This window comes from Camelina sativa, chromosome 12 (assembly GCF_030686135.1).
Source record: "Camelina sativa cultivar CO46 ecotype springtype chromosome 12, ASM3068613v1".
Lineage (NCBI taxonomy): Eukaryota > Viridiplantae > Streptophyta > Magnoliopsida > Brassicales > Brassicaceae > Camelina > Camelina sativa.
In genome coordinates this window covers 14269745-14296172 of record NC_141891.1, presented here as the reverse complement: position 1 = coordinate 14296172, position 26428 = coordinate 14269745, and the positions used below count along the sequence as shown (strand labels likewise).

The window sequence follows — 26428 nt, the reverse complement described above, 5'->3', positions numbered from 1 at the left end:
GTTATCATCTTCTGAAGAGATCTTTTCTCCGACCGATCTCAAAACTTGTTTCTGTTCACCTCGAAGAATCTCTGTAGTACAGACTCTCTGTACTAACCTTTTTCTTTGATGCTTTCGAATCTCTTGTGACCTTCAAAATTGAACACTTTTGTCACTTTGATTTCGTCTAGTTTCACCCAATTTCAACAATTCTCGGACTTGAATTAGTCTTAATCTCAATTCTTCTTAGAGAAAGTTTGGTCCTTTGCGTGCTTGTAATCAGCATTTGTCTGTTTCCGGGTTCTAAATCTCTTGACACTAACAATGCTTGAGCGCAAGAAAGGGAAACATAATCTTATGCCCTGTTGATGCGAGAGAGTAATCACAATCTATTGCTCGGTTAAAGAGAGAAAAAATAGATGAAGAAATCGAAACTATAACCGAGCCTCTTTGTTGTGCACAAGATGCTCTTATTAAAGTCCATGATGCAATTGTAGCTAGTGCTGGAGAGAACACTTAAGAATAATATAAGTACCGTCTAGTCAATGTTAGTGTGATTGGTAAGGCTGGTTCCAACATTAAGACTTAAGAGGATTAGAAGTAGAACTCGAGCTAGTGTTAAGGTTGTTTCTAAAGATGTTTCGGATCCTTAACATGCTTGTGGTATGGAGTATGACAATATTGTTGTGTTAGTATCTCAAATTTTCGCACTTTATTACGTCTTTGTAGCTACTTTTATTGATGTTTTCAGTCTATTCTCTATCATATAGATATCTGGTGAGTCTGAAACTCTGAATCCGTGAAGAAAGCACTTTTCGCTGTTTCTGCAATCATGTACAAGATCAATCCTCGTGAAAAGATTCCTCTAGATTCAACCAGCCAAGATGTTACAGCTAGTAGTGTTGTTTCATCAGATTTTTCTAATTCTGTTTACTCAAATCAGGATCATATTCTTCAGCACAAAGCGGGTGTTCCGTCATATTTCAATGCACTACATGTATCTGACTTTCAAGGTTATGCAGTGACCGCTACATCTCTCCCTGTTGTGACTCATGGTTTTGGCGGGTTTTCCACAACACAAGAGTTGGTTTTGAAAGTGTTGTGCCCTTTGTCCAATATTACTCGTGTAATCGGGAAAGGAGGATCAACCATTGAAAGAATAAGTAAAGCAAGTGGTTCTCGTATTGAGGTTAATGACTCAAGAACAAACTGTGGTGATGATGAGTGTGTTATCATTGTCACTGCTACAGAGGTGTTGTTTTGTTCTGTTTTTTTTTTTATCTTTACTTTTTAAGTTATGGAGGTATTGTTTTTGTTGTTTGAGTACTTTGTTTCCTTTTTGGTGTGTGTTTTTCTTCAGTCTCATGATGATATGAAGTCTATGGCTGTTGAAGCGGTTCTTCTTCTGCAAGAGAGTATCAATGACGATGATGATGCAGAAAAAGTTAAGATGCAACTTCTTGTTCCTTCTAAGGTTATTGGATGGGTTATAGGGAAATGTGGCTCGGTCATTAACGAAATAAGGAAAAGGACCAATGCTAATATCCATATCTCGAAAGGGAATAAGGATGACCGCGTTGAGGTTATAAAATCCTTATTGAATTTTCTAAAATCTTGTTTTCTTCTGTTGCTTTGTATTCAAGTTGTTTATATCCATTAGGTATTGGGTGAAGTCAGAAGTGTGAGAGATGCTCTCATTCAGATTGTTCTAAGACTTCGAGAAGATGTTTTAGGAGATAGAGATACTCAATTACTCATGACTTAGTTTCTAATTAACAGGCAGAAGATAACGGTTTAGGATCACTTGGTCCATACTCATTTGGACGGTAAGTTAGCAAACGAAAAACTAAGAAGTTGGCTTCGCTCTTTATCATTTTAGACTCTTTTTCTATGTAAATGATCTTTCTTTGTTTATAGATTGTCTTCATCTTCTGTTCTTGAGATTCTAATCCCGGCGAATGCAATGAGTAAAGTTATAGGCAAAAGAGGATGCAATTTGGAAAACATAAGAAGGGTTTGTTGTTTCTGAAATCTTTTGATAAATCGTTATTTCGAGTTTTCTTTTCTTCTTTGATTTGGCAATAACCTCTTTATATCTCTCTCCTTCAGATATCAGGAGCGTTGATAGAAATTTCTGATTCTAAAACTTCACATGGTGATCACATTGCTCTCCTAACAGGCACACTTGAACAGATGCGTACGTAGTGCAGAGAACTGTTCTGAGCTTTTATTATGTCCACTTGAAAAAAAATTATAGTTTTAGGATATCATTGGACCGAGATGAAAATATTTTGCTTTTTGCCTATTCTCAATATATTAACGTAATCAAATATGTATATGTTTGTGTTGAGCACATGTACATATATACATACATATATAGTATATAATATATGATTGATTCTTTTGTTGGCTTTCCCAATTTATAATATATGTATGATCATAACAAGAAAGCTTAATAATTCTGAGAAATAATACTAGTTAGATGATCTGGAAATCGTGTAACGAATAGCTGGATTTATTAATATGTAGTTTTCTTGAATTATGATGATGATGCAAGAGTGTTGTTATTTAGGACGGAAGAATCTTAGATGTTTCATGATCTTTTTGTTTCTCTATATTTTATGGAGTTATGTTGCTGTTTTTGCATTTAATAGTCACATGTTTCTCTGTTGTACTCCATTATGTTGCATCATTTTCTATATTTTATCATTTACTTTTCTACCTATAAATTTTATCCCACCAAGATTATACCTTTTTTTTTCAGAGCTCTCACTGGTTTTGTAATGAACTTCTTTACATTGAACAATAAAATCCAAAAAAAAAGTTAGTACGTACAATGTAAGATAAAGAATGTGAAAGTCGATCGATGATTGTACGGACGGATGATGCGGCGTTTTTACGACGAAGATGAAAGGTGGAACCCGGCGGGGCGTGCGAAGTAAGAAGAGACACATGACACGACGTGCATCAGTGCATGTGAGACCAACCAATATCTGCGGCTAGCTTTTTTTTACTTCCTTGCTAAGTCTCTTCCCCCCGTATTGATTGATTTTGATTCAGATCTAAATGAATGCTCTGTACTGTGCTATTCCTGATTTAACACATGACTTGTCCGATGCACTTTCATTCATATCTTGTTCTCCCCAATAGGCAATATTATCATCTCACGTTATATATTATTAAATTACACTGACGTTGATTATAGTAAATATACTTAAAAGAACAATGTATCATTTGCTTGCTGCTTATTATACTCGGCAAAACTTTTCTTCCTGGTTTATTTTTTCATGGCTATGGGAACAAGATTTTGAAATCCAATAACATGAGAGAAGAACAGATATATGTAATAGTAACTAACTTGCCTACGAGTAGACCAGAGCACTATAGGCAAATCCAATTAATTCGCAACAAATGACCTAATAACGACTTGTATCATGTGGTACAGCTAAGTCGAAAATCTTTTATTGAGTGAGTGTGTATTATATTAATACAGTCCATATTCCATATCATGCAAATGAATCATCTTCGTATAAAATAACTATATAACTGTATCTTCTCATCTAATCCATATTTGATTATTGAACACCCACGAAGCCTTACAATAATTTGCTGTACATAATAATTAATTGCACAATTATAAATATACGATCGTATAGCTTACTTAATAGTCTATTCTAATATCGTCGTTGTTGTAACTTCGCTTTTCTAATTTTTTTTTTTTTTTGGCTATTGGAAATTTGTGGGGGATATGGTTAACGACTTAACGTGTGTTTGGATTTTACTGTTTTAAATTCACTTGTGAATTCTAATCATTTAATAACTTTGTTAATTCTCCTAATTAAACTAATCAAAATCTCTTCACGCGTCACACGCGCTTAATATATTTTATTTATATATTTCCCTTCTTCAAACTACAGACAAAACCAAACAAAAAAAAAAAAACACAAAGTGGGTTCTGTCTATTTTTACACCTTCCCATTTTACATCCCTTTGTTTGTTTTCCCTCTGTAGCTAGATTCCTTCTACAAACCTCTCTCTCTCTCTCTAATGCTCTCTATCTTCTTCTTCTTCTTCGTCTCCACAAAGATCTGATTCTCTTCTTCTCTCTCTCCCTCTGAAATGGCCATAACTCTCCGTTCATCAGATCCACTCTCACGTATCCATCCCGAACCAGAACAACAAATCGACCACTTCGATCACCTCCCTGACTCAATCCTCCTCCTCATCTTCAACAACATCGGCGACGTCAAATCCTTAGGTCGTTGCTGCGTCGTCTCCAAAAGATTCCATTCTTTGATCCCTCAAGTCGAGAATGTCGTCGTTCGTGTCGACTGCGTTATCTCCGACGACGACTCTTCATCTCTCGTCTCTGACAAGCCTCGATCCGTTGCTTCCGTCGCCGCTACTCCTTTCTCCGCCATCTTTCGTCTCGTGATCAAACCGTTACAAGCTTTGGGACAGTTCCTTAAACGCTCAGGTTCTTCTTCCTCTTCTTCAGCTTCTTCTTCGTCTTCTTCAGCTTCGTCGTTGTTGATTAGTGGTGGTAGTGATGGTGAGATTGAACAAGGAGGCGTGACGCATCATTCTCCAACTCAGGTTTTGAAAAACTTCGATGAGCTTCGTTTTCTCCGAATCGAGCTTCCTAGTGGTGAATTAGGGATAGATGATGGTGTTCTGTTGAAATGGAGAGCTGAGTTTGGTTCCACGCTTGAGAATTGTGTGATCCTCGGTGCTTCCTCTGTCATCCCCGCGACGAACTCCGTTGATCTTGGTACCAGTAACAACAACAACGCCGCCGTGGTGGTGGAAGATAATGGAAGTATACCTGAATCGTTTTATACAAACGGAGGGCTTAAGCTTCGTGTTGTATGGACTATAAGCTCTTTGATTGCTGCATCTGCTAGACATTACTTGTTGCAGCCGATTATAGCAGAGCATAAGACGCTTGATAGCTTGGTGCTCACGGATGTTGATGGTCAAGGAGTGTTGTGTATGAATCGAGATCAGTTGGAAGAGTTGAGGGTGAAACCGTTGTCAGCTTCTTCGGCTTCTAAGAGGACTCTTGTACCTGCTTTGAATATGAGGCTTTGGTATGCTCCTACTTTGGAATTGCCTGATGGGACGGTGTTGAAAGGAGCTACCCTTGTGGCGATTAGACCAAGTGAGTGCAAGAAAGAGGCGTGTGATGTTTCTTGGGTTTCTTCTGCGTTTGATGAGCCTTATGGGGTTGCTGCTAAGATGCTTGTTAAGAGAAGGACTTATTGTCTTGAGATGAATTCGTTTTAAATGGTGGAAGACTTCGAAGTCGGATCTGAGGTATGAATTGTACATGAAAATGCTCTGTTTATGTATCAATTTTGAGATCAAGGGACTAGTAGTATTAGTCCTGAATTGGTTTATTGATTCTAGGAATTAGAACGCAGCTCAACCAGATTATGTGCCTGTTACAAATGATTAGTTTCATTGTCACAACCTAATTCTTGGTTCTTCTTTGTTTGATAGATGAATGAATCACAAGGAGTAGCCAGGGTTTGAAAGAGAGACCACTACAATGCATAAAGATCAGTTTTGTATTAAGTGTGACTAATGCTAGATTCATCAATGCTATATGGTCTTGGTCGCTTGGAAGCTTCGGATTCCGATCTGCTTGGATGGACACCGGAAACCGCATTCGCTGGCTGCTTTTTGTTTCAGCTCGCAAAGCAATCGTGCAAGAAGAGCAAGTTTTTTTTGCTTATAAAATCTTCAATGTGCCTTTTTTTTTTTTTTCTTTTTCTTTCATTATGTGAATATTATTTGTAGGTAAGAGATACAGTTGCTTTGCTTTCTCCTTGTCTTTGTATACTTCTTCTTCTCCCAAGTTGTTAAATAAATAATATTGAGCAATGTAATGTAAGTACTGAAAAAAATTTCGTTGGCCAACTGAAAAATCTCTAATTTAAAATATTCATCTCAGGGACCAGTACCACTGTACACTAAGTCCTGACTCCTGAGTCTACCACCATTGGCTTTTTTGGGTTCGGTTCCAAGCTAACTAACATTATATTTCTAATTAAAAGAAAGCAAAGATCTCGACTTAATGCATCATATATTTTAAATATTATTAATCTCTTCATGATCTGCCATGTTAATTACATATGGAAATTGAACTCATTTTATAACCAAAGTTTTGCACTTTCTGTTAATCGAATCATGTAACACCCAAATAAATGCTACTTGGTCTAAATCCGGCGTCGCTTGCTAAAATACGTAATGTCATGTGTGTCTGAGTTTGTGCGAAAGTGCATCACCATAGAGGTTTTGCTTTAAATTTTACTAGTGTTTTTTCAAGTGACCAACCACAACCACATAAAAAAATGTCTGCACCAAGTAAAAGATGGTAGAGATATCAATATTTCATACTTCATACAATCACAAATGAGGACTATTAAAGAATCTTGTACATAGTCAAAAGCGAATTAGTAAACCTCTGGTGATAAGACATGGTTGCGATTCAGACACAAGTGTTTTATAAAAGAGTTTCACCGGGGAACCCTTTACAATGAATGTCTCATAGATGTTTGTAACGGAGTACCTAAAGCAGTACTCAATGTATGCCTAATGTCTTAAAGCACCAAATGGCCAACTTAGAACAATATCGATAATGTTATTTTCTTTTCTAATTCCGCTTTACATTGATTACATATGCATATCACATGACAAGAAGTATTAATATATGTTAGATATCATATGTTTAGTCTGTTTGGAAGATATTGGATACTTCAAGAAGAAGAGAGCCCACTTGTTTACTTTCGGGCGAGCAAAAAGTTTGTGACTGGAGTGAAATTATTGTACCCTTTTATCTCGCTTTTGACAACAAAATCATGATTACTTATCCATATTTTAGTGGACATTAATAATGGTAATGTAGAATGTGTATGTCACAATACACTATTTATCAGATATGTTCACACAACACTTTTGACCAAAAATATATAACTTACAGAAAACAAAGTGATCATATGCTTTTGTTATCTATGGGAGTTTACTAATTGTATAGTTTTTAATTTTATTTTGTAAAAAACAATTTGATAAAACAATTTTAGCTTTTTTTTAACATAGTTTTTTTTTTGTTAAAGAACAATTTTAGTTTTTTTTTTTTTTGTTAAAGAACAATTTTAGTAGTAACAATTTGAATTTTATTACAAAGAAATCTTCTTGCTTTTCATTTTTATATTTTGCTGAAGTGAATATATTGTCCTTCCAATAATCAAAAGATCTGGTGACGAATGAAAGTTATGATTATTAAGTCTATAATTGTATTTTAACTATAAAAAAAAAAAAGATAAAGAACATGTCTCCAACCAAACTTAGTTTTGTCGTCTCCTCTTTATGGTGACATTTTATGATTCAAGCATTGCTTAAGCTCAGGGTTAGGCATTGCTTAACTCTCAAATAATTATCGTTGCAAACTAATCATCTAATTTTATTTGCTTTAACTTTAATAAACATAGCATCATCTATTATAAAAAAAAAGATAGATAAACATTACCTTCCTCTCTTAATTAGTTTTATTATATTCATGAATAAAGGTACAACCAAAGGGACTTTATTTTCGAAAATAACAAAATCATGGACTTCTCTTTTCTTTTTGTTGACATTAATCATGGACTTCTCATTGAGTCATTGTGTTTGTGCATTGCATGTAAATAGAAAAAACGAAGAGAGACACAATAATAGGTACTTAAAGGCTTGTAGAGAAAAGAGAAAAGAAATAGATGATTTAAAAAGCTTCCCGAATGTTAAGGCTTTTTCTCGCATAAGAAGTAAAAGCACACATCTAGAGAATGACCTCACCACTCTTCAGAGTTGAGAGCCTGTATAAAGAATACTGTTTAATTCAAAATGAAATAATATAATTGGTTAAATCTTCCCTTTTGGAATTGGAGGAATAACTTTTTCTGAAAGAAAGGTTCTGGATTATAAGGCCTTCTTCACCTTCCCGGCCCACTAAAGCCCAAATCTTCGTCAAAAGAAACCACAAGAGCTACTTATTAATTAGTTACCAAAAATAATTGAAGAAAATAAACTACATATGCAACTCTGTTAGATCACATAAACAAACTCATGTGTAAAAGGAAAACCTCAAATGGGTCTACAAATTTTCAAAACAATATTTTATATTGGGCTTTAATTTCTTACGGAATCTACAAAAACTGTTTAATAACTATCCTAAGAATAATAATTAGGTGTGTATCGCTTAGATATGGCCAATGTTCTATATTATCAGGTTTTAGGTTTTAGGTGTGTATATCATCAGTCTTAAACTTCACGTGGGGTGAAAACAGGAAATAGAATCCTATGGCGAAATCCCATAATCTTACTAGTTTGCAGTTGATGAACAAAAAAAAAATGGTCCCTTACTCCCTTACCTATAAGGCTACAACAACTATGTAAAGTCTACAGTAATAACCCATAAAATAAAGGCATGTCTAGTGAAAAATCGAAGTCGATCTGATCAATGACCCACCAAAATAAAGTTTGTTTCTTTTGTTATCAATCTTTTAAATCATTATAAACGTGATAAAACTTACAAATCGTTATAATAAATAATATGAATGGACCATTTGACTCTTTTCATTCATCATAAGGTGCAGAGAAGATTTATCAACTCAATAAGTGTGCGCGATGAACACAGACGATATAATCATACATTGGAACTTGAAACACCAATTAATATCTTGACACTAACTTATGAGTGAAGCGAATTCCTAACACTTGCACTAATAAGTTGATACAAATTTTATAGTACTATAAAGTATCTCCAACAAATATCATGTGGTATTAACAATATATTTTTGTAATGTTTATTTGTTTCTAATATGTTCCATGCCAAAATAAAGTTTCTTTCAGTCTCAAGTTTTTAGGATATTATTATCTTTCTCACTTTTGGAAAATTACTTGAAGATGCCTAAGCCTCAAAACACATGAATCACAAGTTAAACAATTTTACTCTAAATTCCAAAACCACACAAAAGTTGAAAGCTTTCTAATATAAAGAACTAAAAAGAATGAATTAAATAAGACTTTGTCTAGTACCCTAAAAGATGGGTTAGCCATGTGGGTGCAGAAGGATCAAGTAGCCCATGAAAGCAAAAAGTTAAAAAACTTAAAATAATGTAAACAGATCATGAAAATTTGGGAATAGCCATTGTTGAAGACAACAGCTGTCAAATGAGGTAGATATAATCATAATTACATAAGATTATAAAACAAATACATATAGAGAGAGAGACAGAAAGAAAAGAGAAGAGAGATGCTAAGGAAGAAGGGAACCAAACATAGAGCATAACAGGAGACAAATCATTTTAATTTTCACTCTCTTCAACGCATTATGGCCATACCTTACCCCCAAATTTTTCAGGCTCATAATTATTTATTTCTTCACTTATCAATCAATATGTGTAATGTATATACAGTAGCAATTTATTTTTCAAAGTTTCTTGTCTCTTCACTTAAATTTTCTGTATTTACTTTCCTCTGATACTATTTGATTTGATTTGATTCAATCTAGTATCCTTAAAAGGATCACCCTATTGCCTTGACCTACCCTTGTTCATGCATACCAAGAAACAGTATATCATAGTACTATAGCAACAATTAACTAAAGAAACAATAATAATAATAATAATAATAATAATAATAATAACAGTTTCATGCCAAAAAAAAAAACACTAAAAATTGAATTACAAAGCCACAAACAAAATGCTACTATTATCACAAAATACAACATTACAAACCCAAATGCTAAAATGATTTCCAAAAGACCCTCAAAAACAAAAACAAAACCCTAAACAAATTTAAAAACACATTAACAATGATAATCAGAAGATTAACATTTGTTTAAATAAACCAAAAATAAGCATACAATTAAAATGAAGATCTGAGAAAAAAAACCCAAAAGATGCAGTAAGAATCATCCACTACAACAAATATGTACATTGATAGCAGACGGATATAGCTCATTTTCCGTCACTGCTATGAAAGATGAGATTTTTTTTCGCTTACTTTTTAATAGCATCTTATTAACGCTATGATAGGAAAATTATGTAGCGGGAAACAAAAGTGACTTTTGTCCGCCAATACTTAGTGAAATTATTCACTTAATCGCCAAATAAAAAAAAAACCCAAAAACTCGACACACTCTCTCTCTCTCTCTCGTTACAACCTAAGCTCAACCTAAGAAGATTTCTTCTTCTAAATTCTCTGTGTGTGCTCAAATTCTTCTAAATTTCTTATCAATTCTTCAGTTTTATCGCCGTTTGTGAAAAGCCCCAATTTCGCCGTTTGTGAAAAGCCCCAATTTCGCCCTAAATCTCCATATCCATCGCAATTGATAGCTCGAATCCATTTTTGAGGCATGTCTTTCTTCTTCCTCCTAATTTCGTTATTTGTTTCGATTATTTGTGATTTCAAACAGCTTTTGATTTCGATAAGGGTCAGATTTAGTTATCTGTTTTGTTAGGGTTCGATTTATCTAGATTTATTTCGTTATCTGTTTTTTAGGGTTCGATTATTTACAGATTTTGAGAATGTGGAGTTTCGAATCCATCTGTTTTGTTAGGGTTCGATTATTTACAGATTTGACTCAAAAATAGCTTTTGGATTTGAGTATTTGCGCCTTCATAAACTGAACGATTTTTTTTTTTTCCCAAGTGTTGGTGATTGAAATGTTGGGGAACTGAAGCTTCTCATTTCTCTGTACTCACACAACAGGTTAGTATCACTCAACCAATAGTTAAACATTATTATTACACACGAATATTGGTGATTGCTATGTTTTGTCCTTTGAGTCTGATTCGTATAAATAGTGATTAGATTAGTGAGATTTTACACAGTTAGATATTGGTTTAAGAGCATCTGTATGTGTCTGAAGTAGTGCAGTATTGTCTGAATTGTTGCTTAATGTGAGCTTTGTATAATATGTATCTCTATTTTATCTATAAAGGTTAAAATTTATATTATAACATATTCTTACTCAGCTGCAAGAGTAACATATTCTTACTTCTTTTCATATCAGCTAAGTGATTCTTCTTAGTGTCGTTTATGATTCTTAGTTGCTCATGAAATTGTTGCAGAGTGTAAACAAAAGAGCACATCCTAAGTGTGTGTTTGTTGATTGGTCTGACATTGATGAAAATGTTGGTGAGGGTCGGATTCTTTCTTCTGATCCGGATGACATAGTGAATGACTGTCGTCTTGGCCCTTATGATCTCAAAGTGTTAGTTGAAGCTGCATATAAACCAGATGCATTTCTATGGAGACCTGCACAAAAGATCTTTCATATGAAAGAAGCTGTTGGACATATAATCGCATGGCCAACTGATAAGTGTAGACTGGTAGACAACAACATCCAAATGGAAGACATTGCCCCTATGGTATTTATAATTTCTAGCAATGTGTTAGCAATGTATTACCCCTGTCTATAATGCTAATTAATTATATTGGATTTGTTTACTGATTGTGTTTAACAGGGTATACAAGGAAACAAATGTAAACTATTGGATTTGTCTAAGGGTGACGTCATTGTTGCTGAGGGGCGTTGGGAGACACAAGAACCAAGTGCGTTGGTTAACGGAATTCCTCTTGGACCAAAAGCAGTTAAAGTATTTGTGGATTCAGTAAAGCAGCCTGATACATCACTATGGAGACCTACAGCTGAAATGTCATTTCTTGAGGACTGTTTGATGGCTTACGTATCTTGGCCCCTGAGTAAGGTTGATTTTGAAAATCCCTCAACTCCAACTGGTCAGAATGCTACATCACATGCTTCTTTGTCTGCATCAAAGGCCAAGTCTGCAGCCACAGCTTCTAAGTCTGCTACAGAGTCCAAAACTTCAGCAACAGCTTCAAAGGCTGCATCGCAGGCCAAATCTGCATCTATGTCTTCTAAGTCTGCATCTGGTTCTGAGTCTCCTGTTGATGATGCAACGGGTCCAATATCACCAATAAAGAATACTTTACCATCACAGTCTCCTCTCAGGAAGTCTCCAGTAAGTGTTTTCATATGTTATGAAGTTGTTTTTGTTAATTATATGATGACTGATGGTTTATATTGTAAACATGGCAGCGCATTAATAAAGTTATTTCCAAGGAGAATAAGAAGTGCAAGTTGATGGATTTAACTGAAAAGAATAGGGTTGTGGCTGAAGGACGATGGGGAACAAATGATCCAGAACATAAGGTTCACTTTACTCGCTTGGGTTCTAATGCAGTTAAAGTGTGGATAGATGTTGTGAAGGTGAAAAATGTAAAAGTTTGGAGGCCATCCGATGAAATAGAGATTATTGAAGATGCACTTAGCTCCTGCATTGCTTGGCCAGAGAACAAGGTCATTATGTCTTAAACTGATGGTTTTATTGTGTAATGTTAAGTACTTGAGATTGCTTGTTTATTTTGGATGTTCTTGAGACTTTGATGGTAAACTGATGTTCTTGAGACTTTTGTTATGTATTTTGGATCTGAGACGTTTATTAATCAGATTTTATGAGATTTTATAAAACAGGTTATGTGTGCTATAATCACATATCAGAAAATGCTATAAAAGTACAGGTAAACGTTATGATAAAAGAATATACCATAGCACAGTAAACAAGATAAAACAGCATTTCGCAACAGCTATATTAGATATGTATAACATAGCACGAAAAATTAAATATTGTATAAATTTTTGCAAAATTATAATCTTGATAATACAGCAGTTTATTAGAGCTATGCTATAAAACTATAACATAGCACGAAAAAACAAATGTTGTATAAATTTTTTCAAAATTATGATCTTGATAATATAGCAATTTCTTAAAGCTATGTTATATTTTTATAACATAGCATACGTAATAAGTGCTATTGTATATGGGGTACATATAATAACAGTGCCCTAAAACAGCGCTCATGAAAACGCTATCAAAGACCTATGATAGCGTTTTTCTCTGGTTAACAATGTGCATATTTGTTGTAGTGATCAGTTCTTGCCTTTACCCTTATGGTCTGATGAGTTCCTGCATCCATTTTCATAGTAAAGCTGAAACTGGTGGTTGTTGTTCTGATTGTGATTGTGGTTGTGGTGGTGATTCTCTGCAGGCAGTGCACCGAACAAGAACTGTGGACCTCCTCCACCACCTTCTGATGATGTTGGAAACCTCTGTAGATTAGCCAGAAACGACTGCTGCTGATGCTGATGCTGATGATTACTTGTTGTTGAATTGGACTGAAGGGTCCCCCTGTTGAAACCACTGAACCCACCACCTGAACTGGCGGATACGGCAGCTCCGGCGCCGGAGGGTGTCGACATGTTGAAATCAAGATTGAATGCTCCGCCGTTAGATCCTGCCGGAGATATCAAATGGTCGGGAACGAACGAAAACTCTTGATGCGGATGATGATGTTGATGGTGATGATCGGAGATTGACGAGAAAGGATGAGAATTTGTCGAAATCGGGAAATGGGTTTGTTGACCCGACCCGAGAATCAAACCCGAAGTAAAATACTCCATGGGAGACGAAGCAGAAGGAGCTTGAGCCATCCATTGCCGGTTTGAGTTAACCGGATCTGAACCGGAATTTAACAAATCGGTAAACGAAGTAGTAGTGTGGCTTTGATGATGATGATGATGATCTGATGATCTCTCTTTCGTCTCTTTAGCTGTTCTCTCTCTCGCTCTCTCTCTAGCTTTATCCCTTAGCTCCGATCTCGACAAAGACAATCCAGATGAGTTCTTGCTCGTGTCTGAATTACTACTACAAGCCGATTTAGACAACGAATTGGTCGCCGCAGCAGCAACCGTTGTACTTAATGTCTGGTTTAGATTCTGATTCTCGTCGTCATCTGTCGGGAAATTAGCGTTGTTGAGTGAAGGAAGCTCGGAGATTGAGTCTTCAGCAGCTTTGATTAACCATTCAACAGCTTTGCTAGGCTGATCGTAACCTAACCGATCTTGAAGATCGTAGAATTGAAGAGCGGTGGAGACTGATAACCGGACACGCCGGTCACGTGGACCTTTTGAGGTTAAGACTTTGCTGTGTCGATCTTTACCACCGGAAGCTCGAGAAACCCTAATTATCCGGGATGAATTGTGATGCCACCGGCTTAACCGGTTGTTGTTTCCGTTGTTGTTGTTGTTATCAACCACGTCGCCATTGTTGTTATTACTCTTCATTAGATCTCCAATCATCTCATCATCATCTCTGAGCTTCCGCAACATCTCCTCACCAACAATCTCATCACTACCCTTTTTCCAAAATCTAAACTTTAGGGTTTTTTTCTTTTCCCCCAAATTTTATAAATCTGAACTTTAGGGTTTTTTTTTTTTGTGGGTTGGCTTTGGGGATTTAAAGAAGAAAGAAAAAAACTGACCCAGTCTTTTTTTTGGGGTTTGGTTTTACACACTGTACTTTGTTGTAAGCATTGATGATGAAAACCCTCAGAGGAAAAACCCAAAATAATTTTTTTTATTTAAAAAAGTGTAAATCAATTTAGGGTTTTTGATATTTCACCATCAAAAGTCAGTAGATACAGCTTCGTTTAAGCTTTGTCTGAAGCAGCAGCTGCTGTTGTTGTTGTAGTTGGCAGAGGTCATCAAAAGCACTGTCTCTGAAATGATATCAACCACAAGCCTACAATTAAAACCGATGAAACAAAAACAAAGAAACAACAACAGTCTCTCATAACAACAAATCTTTAGATATATACTAATAAATATATACATGTTACATCCTTATCTAACTTTTTTTTTTTTTTTTCATATCACATATATATACATATTTAAGATTATCAGTTATTCTGATTCGAATTTATTCTCTACTCATTTTAGATCTGACATAACAACAACAACAGCTACACCAAGAGTTTAAAGTTTAAACCATCTTTAATTAAATGAAGAATCAGAAGCTATATTATTAATTAAGACTCTATATAGCTTTCGGCTGAAGCGATTATCAATGGAGGGAGGGACTTTAAAAGATAAGAAGACAATAAAATGAGTATTTCAATGGTGTTTATATTTTTAAAACTTTTCTACTCTAAATAAAGATTTGGTGGTTTCTAATTATGAAAAGAGAGAGAGAGAGAGAGAGAGTTGGTTTCTTAGTTACCAACAAGGAGATTTAAATATAATCTTTATAAAGGAATCATTATTGCTGTTTGTGGATTCTATGTAGCAGAGATCGTTGGACTCTGGATGAAACAGGTGTCAAGCTCTTGTCTTTGATTTATATACAAGAAACCAAATTCAAAGGAACAAACATACATACTTTTAGATTTTTCTCTACTGGATTAGAAACTCTCATCAGGGAATCAAAAATCGTAGATCTAGAATTGAGTTTTTTGCCAATCAAAATTGAAGAATTAAGAATAAAAACTTAAAATTGAGAGGTTCTTTATGTGAAAAAGATTGGTTTACAGGAAAATTTAAAAAATTAGAGGAGAGTGTAAAGAGAGGAGAATTTGAGACTTACAGAAACAGAGGAGCTTCTTGAGCTGTGTGAGTTGAGTTAATTAGGAGAGGAAGGGACTAGTACGTAGGGTTTTAGGGATTTGTAAGAAACACAAAAAAAAAATAAAAATCCGAGAAAATTGGAATTTCTTTGATGGTGATTTTAAAGGAGTGATGATCAGATGGGAGAGAGAGATATATTGGTTTTGGGGGCATAAACCTGTCTTTGATCTTTTGTTTCCCTTTTTTGCCCCTTACTACATGACTTTTTCACTGGAACTGCCATGGTCCTCTACAAAATATCTGAATTTTAATTTTATCATCTTTACTAGTATGTTGTATTTTTATGATTTAAAATTTGAATTCAGTTTTTTTTTTTTTTCAAAAAAAAACATTTCAGTTGATAAAGAGGAAAAATGTTTAAACTTTAAAAAAAATTCAGTGAATTCAATTTGATTGTTTTATAAGCAGAACAATTTTTCGTTTTGGCATTAAAACCACAAGAAATGTTACATTCTTTGATGTTTTTTTATATATATAAAAAATGTACATATTAATGCTATAGAAATGTCAGACACATATCAAATTCTTCAACATGAAAAAAAAAATTCCATATTATCTCATACCCAATGTATGTAATATATTATGGGCTTTTGATTTTCATGATTTTTATTTTCATAGAACGAATATTCTCTATACACACATCCTTCTATTTAAATTCATTTTACATGTATATTTTCTTAAAATACAATCACAAGATTTTTTTCTCCATGTAAGCGCTTATTTACCATGGTTTGGTTCTCGAGAAAAACCGTTCATATTTAGCTTAACTACTTTTTTTTGAAAATTTTATTTATTTCTTATTTTTAAGAAAAATCTGGTTGATAATTAAGTGATATTATTGCTGGCTGAGTAATTATGAATTACTCCCTCTTTTTTTTAAGCAATATCTTTCTTGCTCTCTCTGATCTACACACATCAATGTCCACAAATCGTTCAGACAACCACTAGACGATGACTTAGTGTGATGATGGACTCATTAAACTAGTTAAACAAAGTACGAACAACCGATGGAGAACCACTCTTCCCTAGATTTTTTGATAAAACTACTTTGTTGTAAAAAAAACTTTAGCTTAATTTGATGAACTATTTTGTTGTAAAAAAATTATAACAATTATCTACATCATATTTATATATGTTATTCGATCATGAGAAACCTAATATATGAAAATAAATATACAATCCTAATCATATAATCATATTATATATTCAAATTATTTATTATCTAATTATTGTTTTCTTACCATCATAACAATATTAATTGTTTCTTTCCAGTAATCTATTACAACTTAATTATAAATGTTGAAAGAAATTAAAACTATTCTTTAAATAAATTTATGTATTTTTTTTTGTCAATTTATCAGTTATGCAATTTATGATTTTTCAAAACATGTTATAATCCTATAATGTTTGTTTGGTTTGATTAATTCTATCTTGAATTTAGATTCTTCAAAACTATTATAATCATAAGGTATTCAAAATTTTGTTAAAATGACAAAAATTATGTGACATACGGTCGATCAGATTAGAGGAATTCGGTAATCTGTACACTTTTTATTATTGTTAAATTATATGGATTTTTTTTATCTTGCTATTTTGTATTTGCAGCGAAGTTTAATTCACATGTGGGAATCGTATTTGATAAATAGAAAACCAACTCCAACATATATTGTACAACCATAAGTTTAACTTAACCTAAATCACATTTAAAAAAACAAATGTTATTTTGGAGACAATGCAATGCAATCATCAAAGTTAATGCACAGAATCCAAGCATATATCTAAAACTAAACAAAGTATTTTAAAGTAGAAATGACCAAATTTACGGAGGAAATGGTATTCAAAGACAGCATGAAAACTATTTTCTTACTTTATTAAATCTTTCTATATTTCTTTTTCCTCCTAACTAATCATATACGTATTGATCCTTTTGTGTGCAAACCCATATTAATCAAGAATCCAAAACCCATATTAAAATTCATATTGATCAAGAATCCAAAACCCATGTTAATATACCTTATATTATACGAAACCCACATCACATCACTTCGAATTTCATGGAAAAAACAGGTAGAGGTTATTATTAATTTAAGAACTAAACAACTGTTTTGCATTCGAGCAATTTTTATAACCTAGATATTTTTTTGTGTCATCTTTGTCAAGTGGTGGGATTACACCACATTTGATTAACTTTAATATGCTTTTAGTTTAGTTAAATGTGGTTTTAGGAATTTAATAATAGATAATTAAGGATTAATGATGAAAAAAGGAGATATATGAGATGCAAGTGGTTCACGACGGGCTCGAGAGCACGTGTCGCTGTCTTAACGGACACTTGCTGACTTCTCGATCACTGTTGCCTTTACCAGACCACTGCACGTGTCTGCTTCTTGGTCACCCAAATTTCTGCTTACTCTCTATTTTTTCTTTTTCTTGCTTAAGTTTTTAATTTTCTGCTAATACACAACTAAAATTTCTAAAACTTTGGACCTGGTTCGTAATGTTGTTTGTTAACATTATTAAATTTGTTAATTATAATGACGTATTTCGATTTTACTATAATATATTAAATTTGAATGTTCATATATTTAATAAGTTATTCATACTGATCATGTCTTCTTTTTACATCTATAGTAATAGTATCATGCTATTTGTTAGTTAGGAAAATGTTAATTATGTACTTACCAGTTGATACTGTGTATCAAAATGCTTATAACCATGCATATTTTGCTCGTAACATATGATTTTTTTAGGAATAAGTAACTACTAAATTTAAATAATAAAGTACATGTTCATTTTACAGTGTTAGTAATACAAAAGGTTCTACATTTTGAGTCTCGACCCCAAGCCTTTCTCATGATCCGTATTTTTTTTTGTTTTTTGTTAAAGGGTATTCAATTAATAGAATATAATGCCCAATGGGCTATTTCCGGAGTAGGCCTATATACATAAATTCCTAGGGTCCAACTAATTTACAGTTAACCAAAGCTAAACCGATGGAAACAAAACCGGCTGGGTTCACAAACCGAACTTAACCGGGAACCATGAAACCCTAATCTGCAGAATGAAAAACTCGTTTGCAGCCGCCGCCCATACTTGCGGATACTCAGCCGGAACAGGACCTCCGGTGAGCCTGGACGACGGTAGCCGAACAGAGACGATGATCCAAGATCCGTTTGCCGTCCTGCCACCGTAGAGCCGTTTTGGAAAGGAGGAAGAGATCCGATCTGCCTTTTATCGAGGAGGTTTTCACGCTCAGTCGTGAGAGAGAGAGGCAGCAGGGAGTAGATAAGCGGGCCTTCGACGGTGGTTTAGCTTCGCCGGATCGGAGACTACCTCCCCTATCGTAACCGATCCCGCGAAGCCTCCAAGATCTCCAATCCTCCGATCTATCTGCCTTCTTCTCTCGTTCGTCGCCGTGAATCTCCCTCTTCCACTCCGCGTAGCAACTCCTCCGGCAGAGCTCTTGCCATCGGCGTCTCGCGGATTCTTCTCCTCTCCACTGCTCCCTTGATTCCGTCCATCAGCTTCGCCGGTAACATGCAAAGAGTCGCGAGTGAAGAACCATGGGCCGAAGGGTCCTCGCAGTCACCGGAATTGACGGAAGACCCAGATCGGAGCACGCGGTTGTGGTCAGAAGAAGAAGAAACGGTGGGAGAGAAAAAATCGCCGCGCGTGTATCACACTCGCTTGACTTTCTCTCTCGCTTTCTAGCTAAATTTTTTGTTAAAGGGTATTCAATTAATAAAATATAATGCCCAATGGGATTAGTGTACAATTTTTAAATCCGTATCTTTCAGTCCTGTCTCAATTACATCAAAAATTTTAAATATGATTAGTGTACAATTTCCCCATTCAAAGTTTTGTTTATGCTGAAACTTACATGTTAATTTAAGATTACTACAAGGTTTAAGATAGAGTACTCATGATATGTAAGTGCCGTTTAATTTGTTAAATAAACACTATAAAATTTAACCGCTAATATCGGCAGGCATATAAAATATATATATCATGCGTTGAATAATATATTAAAGTATAAAATTTATTTTAAACAAACTATCAAAAAAGAATTTAGAAAATGAAAATAAAATGCATGGATCTGAATCTTTACTAGATTCGTATTGTAGTGGTACTGTTTTGACCACAGTTCGTGATGTGATGTTATGATTTTATAAACAGCCTTTTATTGCACATGTACTATTTTCTGGACATTGCTACTATGTACTATCTACTGGTCATTGCAACTATGTAGACATACCTTACTGTAGCGCGTTGCACTACCCAAAAAAATACATAACTATTTTTATTTTTGTTTTGTTATCTAATTATTTATTTCACTTTAGTTCAAAATATAATATGTATATATACATATAAATAGTCCTTGGCTTCAGTATACAAAATTATATTTAACTTGAAAAATGGACGATTAAATAAACAAATCATACCGTGTTCGTAGAAAGGAGAGACGGGATTTGACCTTCGGGTCTTTGAACACATCCGGTTAAGGTTCTCCACCCTCGCGGTGGATCTAACCCAATTTTTTTTCTCCAAAAAAAATAATAAAACAAATCATACCATTTCGAAATATATCTATTATTTTTATATTGTGCTAAAACCATTTGGAGATGGCTAAACACAGTATATCATATATTATCATTTTTTCCGTACTAAAAATTTATATAATAACTTTTAAAACCGAATTTTTCTTCTAGTACTATATATTTAGGTAATTTGTCTTTTTATGTTTAAACTTTAAAAGTTCTCAGTACCAAATGAACGCGTACAAATAATGTTATACGAAGACTTGCGTTTACACACTTCTCTTAATTTAATATGTATATACAGTTATATATAATTATTTTAAAATGATAAAAGACTTCTAATGTTCACAAAAAAAAGACAAATGAAGAAGACTTCGTATGATATATCTGGATCGATGAACATAATCAATGAATTGACCTTTTTTTTTTTTTTTTTGTGTGGATGTGTTTGTAAATTGTAGTTAGTTTATTTGGGATACGACTTGAAATAGCCATGCCTAAAAGCAAATTATGCAAAATTATTTTAATTTCTTTATATATTTTCCCTTGCTAAGTCACTGTTAAGCTCTAAAACCTTAGACTTCATAATACTAGTAAATTAGTTAACAGTAAATTTTAAGGCCTTAAGCTTTTTAGGTTTCGGGAACGACCTATTATAATTTGTGGGTCAAGTGGTCAACCTTTCAGCCATTGGAATAACATAACATATTATAATAATTACAATAAGGATTCCACAAAACGTAGTTAACTAAGTTTCCACGCTATATATTTTTCATGGTCATCAGTATGAAACTTATATAACCCGCAAAGAAGAAAATACTGAATAATCAAAAAACCAAAAAAAGCTTTAAAACGAAATTAATTCGAACGGATTAAAAAGACATAACCGTACCATAGTTGATAGTTCAACTGATTTTAGTTAAAAGATTTGATTACTGTGCAAACATAAGAAGAGAAAAAATCAGAGAAGGAAGTAATTATTATAAGGGATTTCCTTAAACTATTGGGTCAAGTGTGTTGATTAAGACTTAAGAGAGCACATTAAAATATAAGTGAAGTTGATGTCCTTTTTTAATGGACCATTAATGAATCTAGTGGGTCATGACTCATGATTAATTTTGTCCATTAAGCGTCTCTATATGCTCTATATGGAATAAACCCTAACTGTGATTTGAAAGATAGGTCCACACAGAGGTATATACCTTTCCATTATTAGACTAACTCTAATTAATTTATTGTTACCCTATTACATGTAAATCGATTCATACTAGTCTATGAACTAAACTTGATTTTTATTAGTTATTCATCTTTCAGACAATCATGGAAGGACCACAACATACACCCATACATTTTGTTTGCATCAATTTATCTAATATAATACATGTTATATCATAGTTTAAGTGATTTCAAAGTCATGTTTCCATCGAGGTTCAAAACTATGATTAAAGCAGATGAAAAAAAAGAAATTGTGGAATCTATACTATTAAAAGGGAAGCATTTTTAATAAGTAGACATATATTAAGATATTATTACATGAAATGCTATTGAAAACAGAATAAAAATATATAAATCCTGTATCCAAACAGATTGATAATCTCTATGACCAAACATATTGATAGCCGAACCAAATCGGATGCAATTAAGTGAGATAACCCAAATGCAATATCTTCGGCAACTAAATCTAAATGAATCTCGAAAATTCATGACACAATATCGAACAGTTCACTACTAATATTAATACCTACTATAAACAATGATGCAATTAAGTGAAACACATAAAAATCGGAAATAACAAATATGGTAACACAATATTCGTTTGTATATGCCATTAAATCTAAACAAATCTATCCACCTAAATTAAGTACTACACTTAAAGAAAAGAAAATCAACCCACGTAATTAGCACATCATACTTTATTTCTTTCCTTATAACATTACAATTATTTTGCTAATATTAGAAAAATTCAATCTCTACTACAAAAAATATATATGCGGTTAATAAGAAAAACGTATTTGATAATTTATACCAAAATTTTGGAAAGTCAACATAATCTACACGATTTTGGAATATTCTAATTTACAAAATCTTAGCAACTTACCAAATCTTAGCGACTTATATTTTAAACGACTTCTTTTATTGTATAAATATTGCAGTAATCTAAATAATTTTCAATTCAACAAAAACTTTCAAATCTATATTACGCTAAAACTAAAACCTTTTTTTTTTTTTTCAAACAACCCAAACCTATTAGCTTCTTGTGTTCTTTGTTAAATCCTTTTTTCCAGATTGTTATATGCATGTTAACATGTTCTGTTTAATCTATGTCTCTCTTTTTATTTATAATTATTTGTTCTTTGTTAGATTTTATTTAAATAAACTAACAACTACAATGTGTTTATGTAGGTTTTACAGTAAACATAGCTGGAGAAGCCTAAGGAGTCATCTCCTAATTTAAGATCATAAGTTTAAACTTTTTTATACAGAGATTATAACATATGCTAATTTTCAGGGTGGTCTCAATTTTCTTAGTATAATTTTAAGAGCATGAAGGGATGAATTATTTTTAAATAAGACAATGATTTCTGAAAGTATTCCAGAACCTGTATGAGTTATCATTTTCTATATTATTCTGTTTTTGTGTTTTGATTAAATAGTTTCTGTTTAAGTTATAAAGCAAATGAGAAGTTAAGAGGATTAATATTACTCACGTTTATTTGTATAAAATGGCATGAGCGTGCATATGCTTCTGTTTCTTTGCTTCCTATTATGACAATTGGTTATTTATTTCTAATATATTAGCCATTTAGTCATTTACATTTTTTTGTAAGTAATGTTATTTTATGGTATAAACGGAGATTAAGTGGCTACTAAACCTAAAAATTATGTAGAAATCCAACTCAACATAAGACAAGGATCACAAAAGAAGCAAGTTTGAAACCATTTTAAAATAGCTTGAAATCTATTCGAAAACACATATAACCCTCGATTGGTGGCTTTTAAGGTTTTAAAAGTATTTAAAAGTCTTAAAAATATTTTATTTGCCAATCAAGCTTTTTTGAGTTTTTTGAATTTTTAAAGTTTCAACAGTCACATATTTTTAGGTTATTTGCTGTAACATCCGCGAACCAGATTCTGTGATTTTTGGAAGGAGTGTCGATCGACACCCTTGTGGCATCGATCGACACCCCTTTGTCTGGGTTCGTCGGGTTTGTTTTAATTCGCAATTTTGGTTTGGTTGGTTTGGTTTAGTTATCTAAACCGAGTATATAAGTGGAGAAGCGACAAATGAAGGGTTTTAGGGTGTGTGGTCGCCGTTTTCAGAGTTAGAGAGAGAGGAGAGAGCCTATTGTGGTTGAAGGAGATTAAAGAAGAAAGATCAGAATCGTTATGGTTTGGGAGGAGACAGTTTCGGCATATCAAATCGTTCTCAAAGGTAATGAAATTTGGTAGGTTTATTCCCAAGTCTTTCATCGTCATTCGCCTTTTTACAGAAGTAGATTTGGATTTAAACTCGATGAGTTATTGGCAGTTTCGTGAGACACGTTTTCTCAGACGCGAGTTGGGACCATCGGAGATTGTAACTGAGATCGTGGTCTCGTGTGGTGCCTGATCGTGCTGAAATTTTGTGGGAAGCTTCGTGACGTCTAGGGGTAGCGTTTCACCGGAGCGATTTGATAGTTAACGGTTGGTTTTTATTTTAGGGTTTCGTCTTTGAGACTGTTCTTTTCTGATGTTTCTGTCCAGTTTTGTTATAAGTCGTTTTTGGTTGTGTGGCTTGTTGTAGGGCGTTTCTGGGCTGTTTCAGACGTTAGGAGAGTATCAACTGGTTGTATTGGTTGTTATAATCAGTTGATAAGGTGAGTGCATGACCATGGCTTATCTAAGCCTGAGAATCCTTTGTTGTTCTTGCTTGATTGGTGGTGCTTTGTGGTGTTGTTCTTGCTTGATTGGTTGTGTTAGTGGTGTTGTTCTTGCTTGTGGTGGTTGTGTTATGGTTCTTATAGGTTCCTGGAAGTTTTGGGTGAGGTTGGAACGGATTGGAGATGATTGGAAACGGAGGTTCGTCGTTTGGATTCGTGCAGTTCGCGTCTGCGAAGGGAGTGTCGATCGACACCAGTTAGGTGTCAGTCGACACCATGTTTGGTCAGTGTCGATCGACACCTCTCTGGTGTCGGTCGACACCAAGTTGCTTGTTTCGTGATTTTTCCTGGTTTGTTGTGTTTGGTTGTCATTTGTTAAGCATTGGAATCTCAGTTGCTTGTGTGTATAGCCCAGTAGATGGGAGGATTGCCTCACTAAGTATTTGTGATAATACTTACGCATCTCAATTGTTGTTTGTGGTGTGCAGGTTTGTGACGTGGAATCATGGCAATGAGGAGGAGGATGATCTAGGGTCTCGTTTGGGTGTTATTGGATTTGTTGGTTATGTTGTTGGAACCTTGGTTAGTGTTATGTTAGGTTGCCGGATAGAATGGTTAGGAATGTTATTGTATTGATGATGTTGTTGGTTTTGTATTATTGGTATGTTTCCGCTGTGCTTAATGTTATTGCTGGTTTAATGTTGAGTTGTGGTTTGGGTTGGTTAATTAAGTAGTATGGGATGCTTAATTATACATTGTATTTAATTGTTAAAAAAAAAGGGGGTCGGGTTGTTTCATTTGCAAATTTGTGGAAATAAACAAAATATATAATTATATAATTTTTAGATATATATTATGTAATATTAATACATGTTTAACCCATCACTAATCCGGTTCAAATTCATGCCTATCGGGAGGGGTTTGACCCGCTTGAAAATTTAATCATTCGGTTTTGGAAGCTTTAACCTTTTTGACAGTTTTTTATCCAGTTCATAGCTCACGAGTTTAATACAAATTTAACCAGTTACCAATCCATATCACATTCTATTCGGATCTATCGTCTTGTGAAATCTAATTTTACGTGAAACTTTTATTATTTCAAACATTGATATATTGGATGAAACTAAATCAATATAAATTTAAACTATAAATACTATTACCAATAATTATATCAATAAATATAACATTGCACATACATAATATATACAAAGATCAAAGAAAAATTAGTTTTGAAATCAACTCCGCACGTATGTGCGGGTCTGAATCTAGTTTTAATTGTTTTATGAATAATTTTTTTTTCTTCCAAAAAAATAAATTAGACAAGAATGTATTTGAGCTAAGGCCCAATGTATTTCCATCATTTTGGGCCGTCATTATCTTATAATGGCTTAAAAGTTTAATCGTTAGTGGTTAAAAATATTAGCTGAAATATCAATGAGACAATGCAAAGTTTAGTGACTTTAGTCATTAACGACTACAAAAAATACGATAACAAGATGTGTCATTGTCAAATTGACTAGAATATGACCAGTGACGCGTTTGAATGTTACTAATCGACGAACATAACTAGAGTCTTGTGTCGGTGTCTGAATATACTACTTACCCTTACGGCCTTACCGAATCTACCATATAAATTAACTGACTTGTTAGTTGTTACGCCGGTAGTGGCTATTCTATGAAATTTACCCTTCACCAAATTAAATTAAGTTGTTTGGCTTCTAATGGGCCTATTTGCTTTTCATCAAGAACCTTCTAGACTAGATAAAACAAAAAGTCTGATAGAAAGAATCAAAGAATCATTTTTATATTTCAAGATTAAAAAACAATAAACACAAATGAATTAGATCGTTAAACACAGAATAATAAAAAGGTAATTTACCTAATGAACATGATGAGTTTAAAAGAAAGATTAAAACCGTAATTAAAGGACGGTGCTTAATTAATCAATTACCACATGTATATAGTATATACCATCACTCAAACATGAACTGGAAACAACTGAAACGGAAGGTGCCTCTAGGCTACATTGACCGATTACTATGTGCGTCATGAGAGAAAAAATGAGGAACATAACGTAGCCTCAGTGCCGGCTTAACAGGGAGGGCGGGCAGTGCGACCGCCCCGGGTACATAAATTAAAGAGGTTTATACGTATAAGAAAAGGGGCACAAAAAAAAATTTGTAAGTTAAAAATGTATAAAAAAAAATTTTGTAAGCTAGAAAGGGGCACAAAAAAAAATTGTAAGCTAAAAGATGGGCATACAAAAAAAAAAATTTGTAAGCTAAAAAGGGGCACAAAAAAAAAATTTGTAAGTTAAATAGGCAAAAAAAAAACTTTGTAAGCTAGAAAAAGGCACAAAAAAAAAATTTATAAGCTAGAAAGAGGCACAAAAAAAAATTATATGAACCAAAACCTAAAAAAAATCAGTAAATTTTTCTATAGGTTAAGAGACATTTTTTTTTAGTTTGACCAGGGGCATGTAATATGTTTAAGCCGGCACTGCGTAGCCTGACCTGTAG

The 26428-nt window shown here is 33.7% G+C and overlaps 2 protein-coding genes, 1 long non-coding RNA gene and 3 pseudogenes across 6 annotated transcripts; 5 read left to right on the top strand and 1 right to left on the bottom strand.

The window, feature by feature from the left end:
- Positions 1-6: 6 nt before the first annotated feature.
- LOC104699366 (KH domain-containing protein At4g18375-like) lies at positions 7-2380 on the top strand (annotated as a pseudogene). Its single transcript, XR_015573921.1, has 5 exons — positions 7-1231; positions 1340-1561; positions 1640-1805; positions 1897-1993; positions 2089-2380. The product of XR_015573921.1 is annotated as a KH domain-containing protein At4g18375-like (transcript).
- Positions 2381-3887: 1507 nt separating this feature from the next.
- Positions 3888-5901, top strand: LOC104792973 (F-box protein At4g18380). 2 transcript variants are annotated; one of them, XM_010519243.2, is made up of 2 exons: positions 3888-5295; positions 5482-5901. In XM_010519243.2, exon 1 carries the CDS (start codon positions 4099-4101, stop codon positions 5263-5265), a length of 1167 nt encoding a protein of 388 aa, XP_010517545.2. In that variant the 5' UTR covers positions 3888-4098; the 3' UTR covers positions 5266-5295; positions 5482-5901. The 2 variants fall into 2 exon arrangements, 1 of the variants encoding a protein (XP_010517545.2); XR_015573920.1 differs by having other exon boundaries at positions 3893-5373; positions 5412-5901.
- A 4761-nt stretch (positions 5902-10662) lies between these two features.
- LOC147930514 (uncharacterized) lies at positions 10663-12520 on the top strand. Its single transcript, XM_087477652.1, has 3 exons — positions 10663-11396; positions 11493-12011; positions 12089-12520. Exons 1-3 carry the CDS (start codon positions 11082-11084, stop codon positions 12362-12364), a joined length of 1110 nt encoding a protein of 369 aa, XP_087333778.1. The 5' UTR covers positions 10663-11081; the 3' UTR covers positions 12365-12520.
- A 137-nt stretch (positions 12521-12657) lies between these two features.
- LOC104792967 (transcription factor TCP2 pseudogene) lies at positions 12658-15647 on the bottom strand (annotated as a pseudogene). Its single transcript, XR_769143.3, has 2 exons — positions 15471-15647; positions 12658-14607 (listed from the first exon to the last, which is right to left on the bottom strand). The product of XR_769143.3 is annotated as a transcription factor TCP2 pseudogene (transcript).
- Positions 15648-19954: 4307 nt separating this feature from the next.
- LOC147930513 (U6atac minor spliceosomal RNA) lies at positions 19955-20052 on the top strand (annotated as a pseudogene).
- A 3117-nt stretch (positions 20053-23169) lies between these two features.
- Positions 23170-24683, top strand: LOC147930512 (uncharacterized). Its single transcript, XR_015575597.1, has 4 exons — positions 23170-23482; positions 23579-23733; positions 23834-23906; positions 24398-24683. It is a non-coding gene; the product is annotated as an uncharacterized LOC147930512 (long non-coding RNA).
- Positions 24684-26428: the final 1745 nt, after the last annotated feature.

Coding starts and splice junctions, on each gene's coding strand:
- LOC147930514 (XM_087477652.1), top strand. CDS start 11,082: ATGAAATTGTTGCAGAGTGTAAACAAAAGAGCACATCCTAAGTGTGTG. Junction 11,397..11,492: donor TGGAAGACATTGCCCCTATG/GTATTTATAATT, acceptor TGTGTTTAACAG/GGTATACAAGGAAACAAATG. Junction 12,012..12,088: donor CTCCTCTCAGGAAGTCTCCA/GTAAGTGTTTTC, acceptor TAAACATGGCAG/CGCATTAATAAAGTTATTTC.
- LOC104792973 (XM_010519243.2), top strand. CDS start 4,099: ATGGCCATAACTCTCCGTTCATCAGATCCACTCTCACGTATCCATCCC.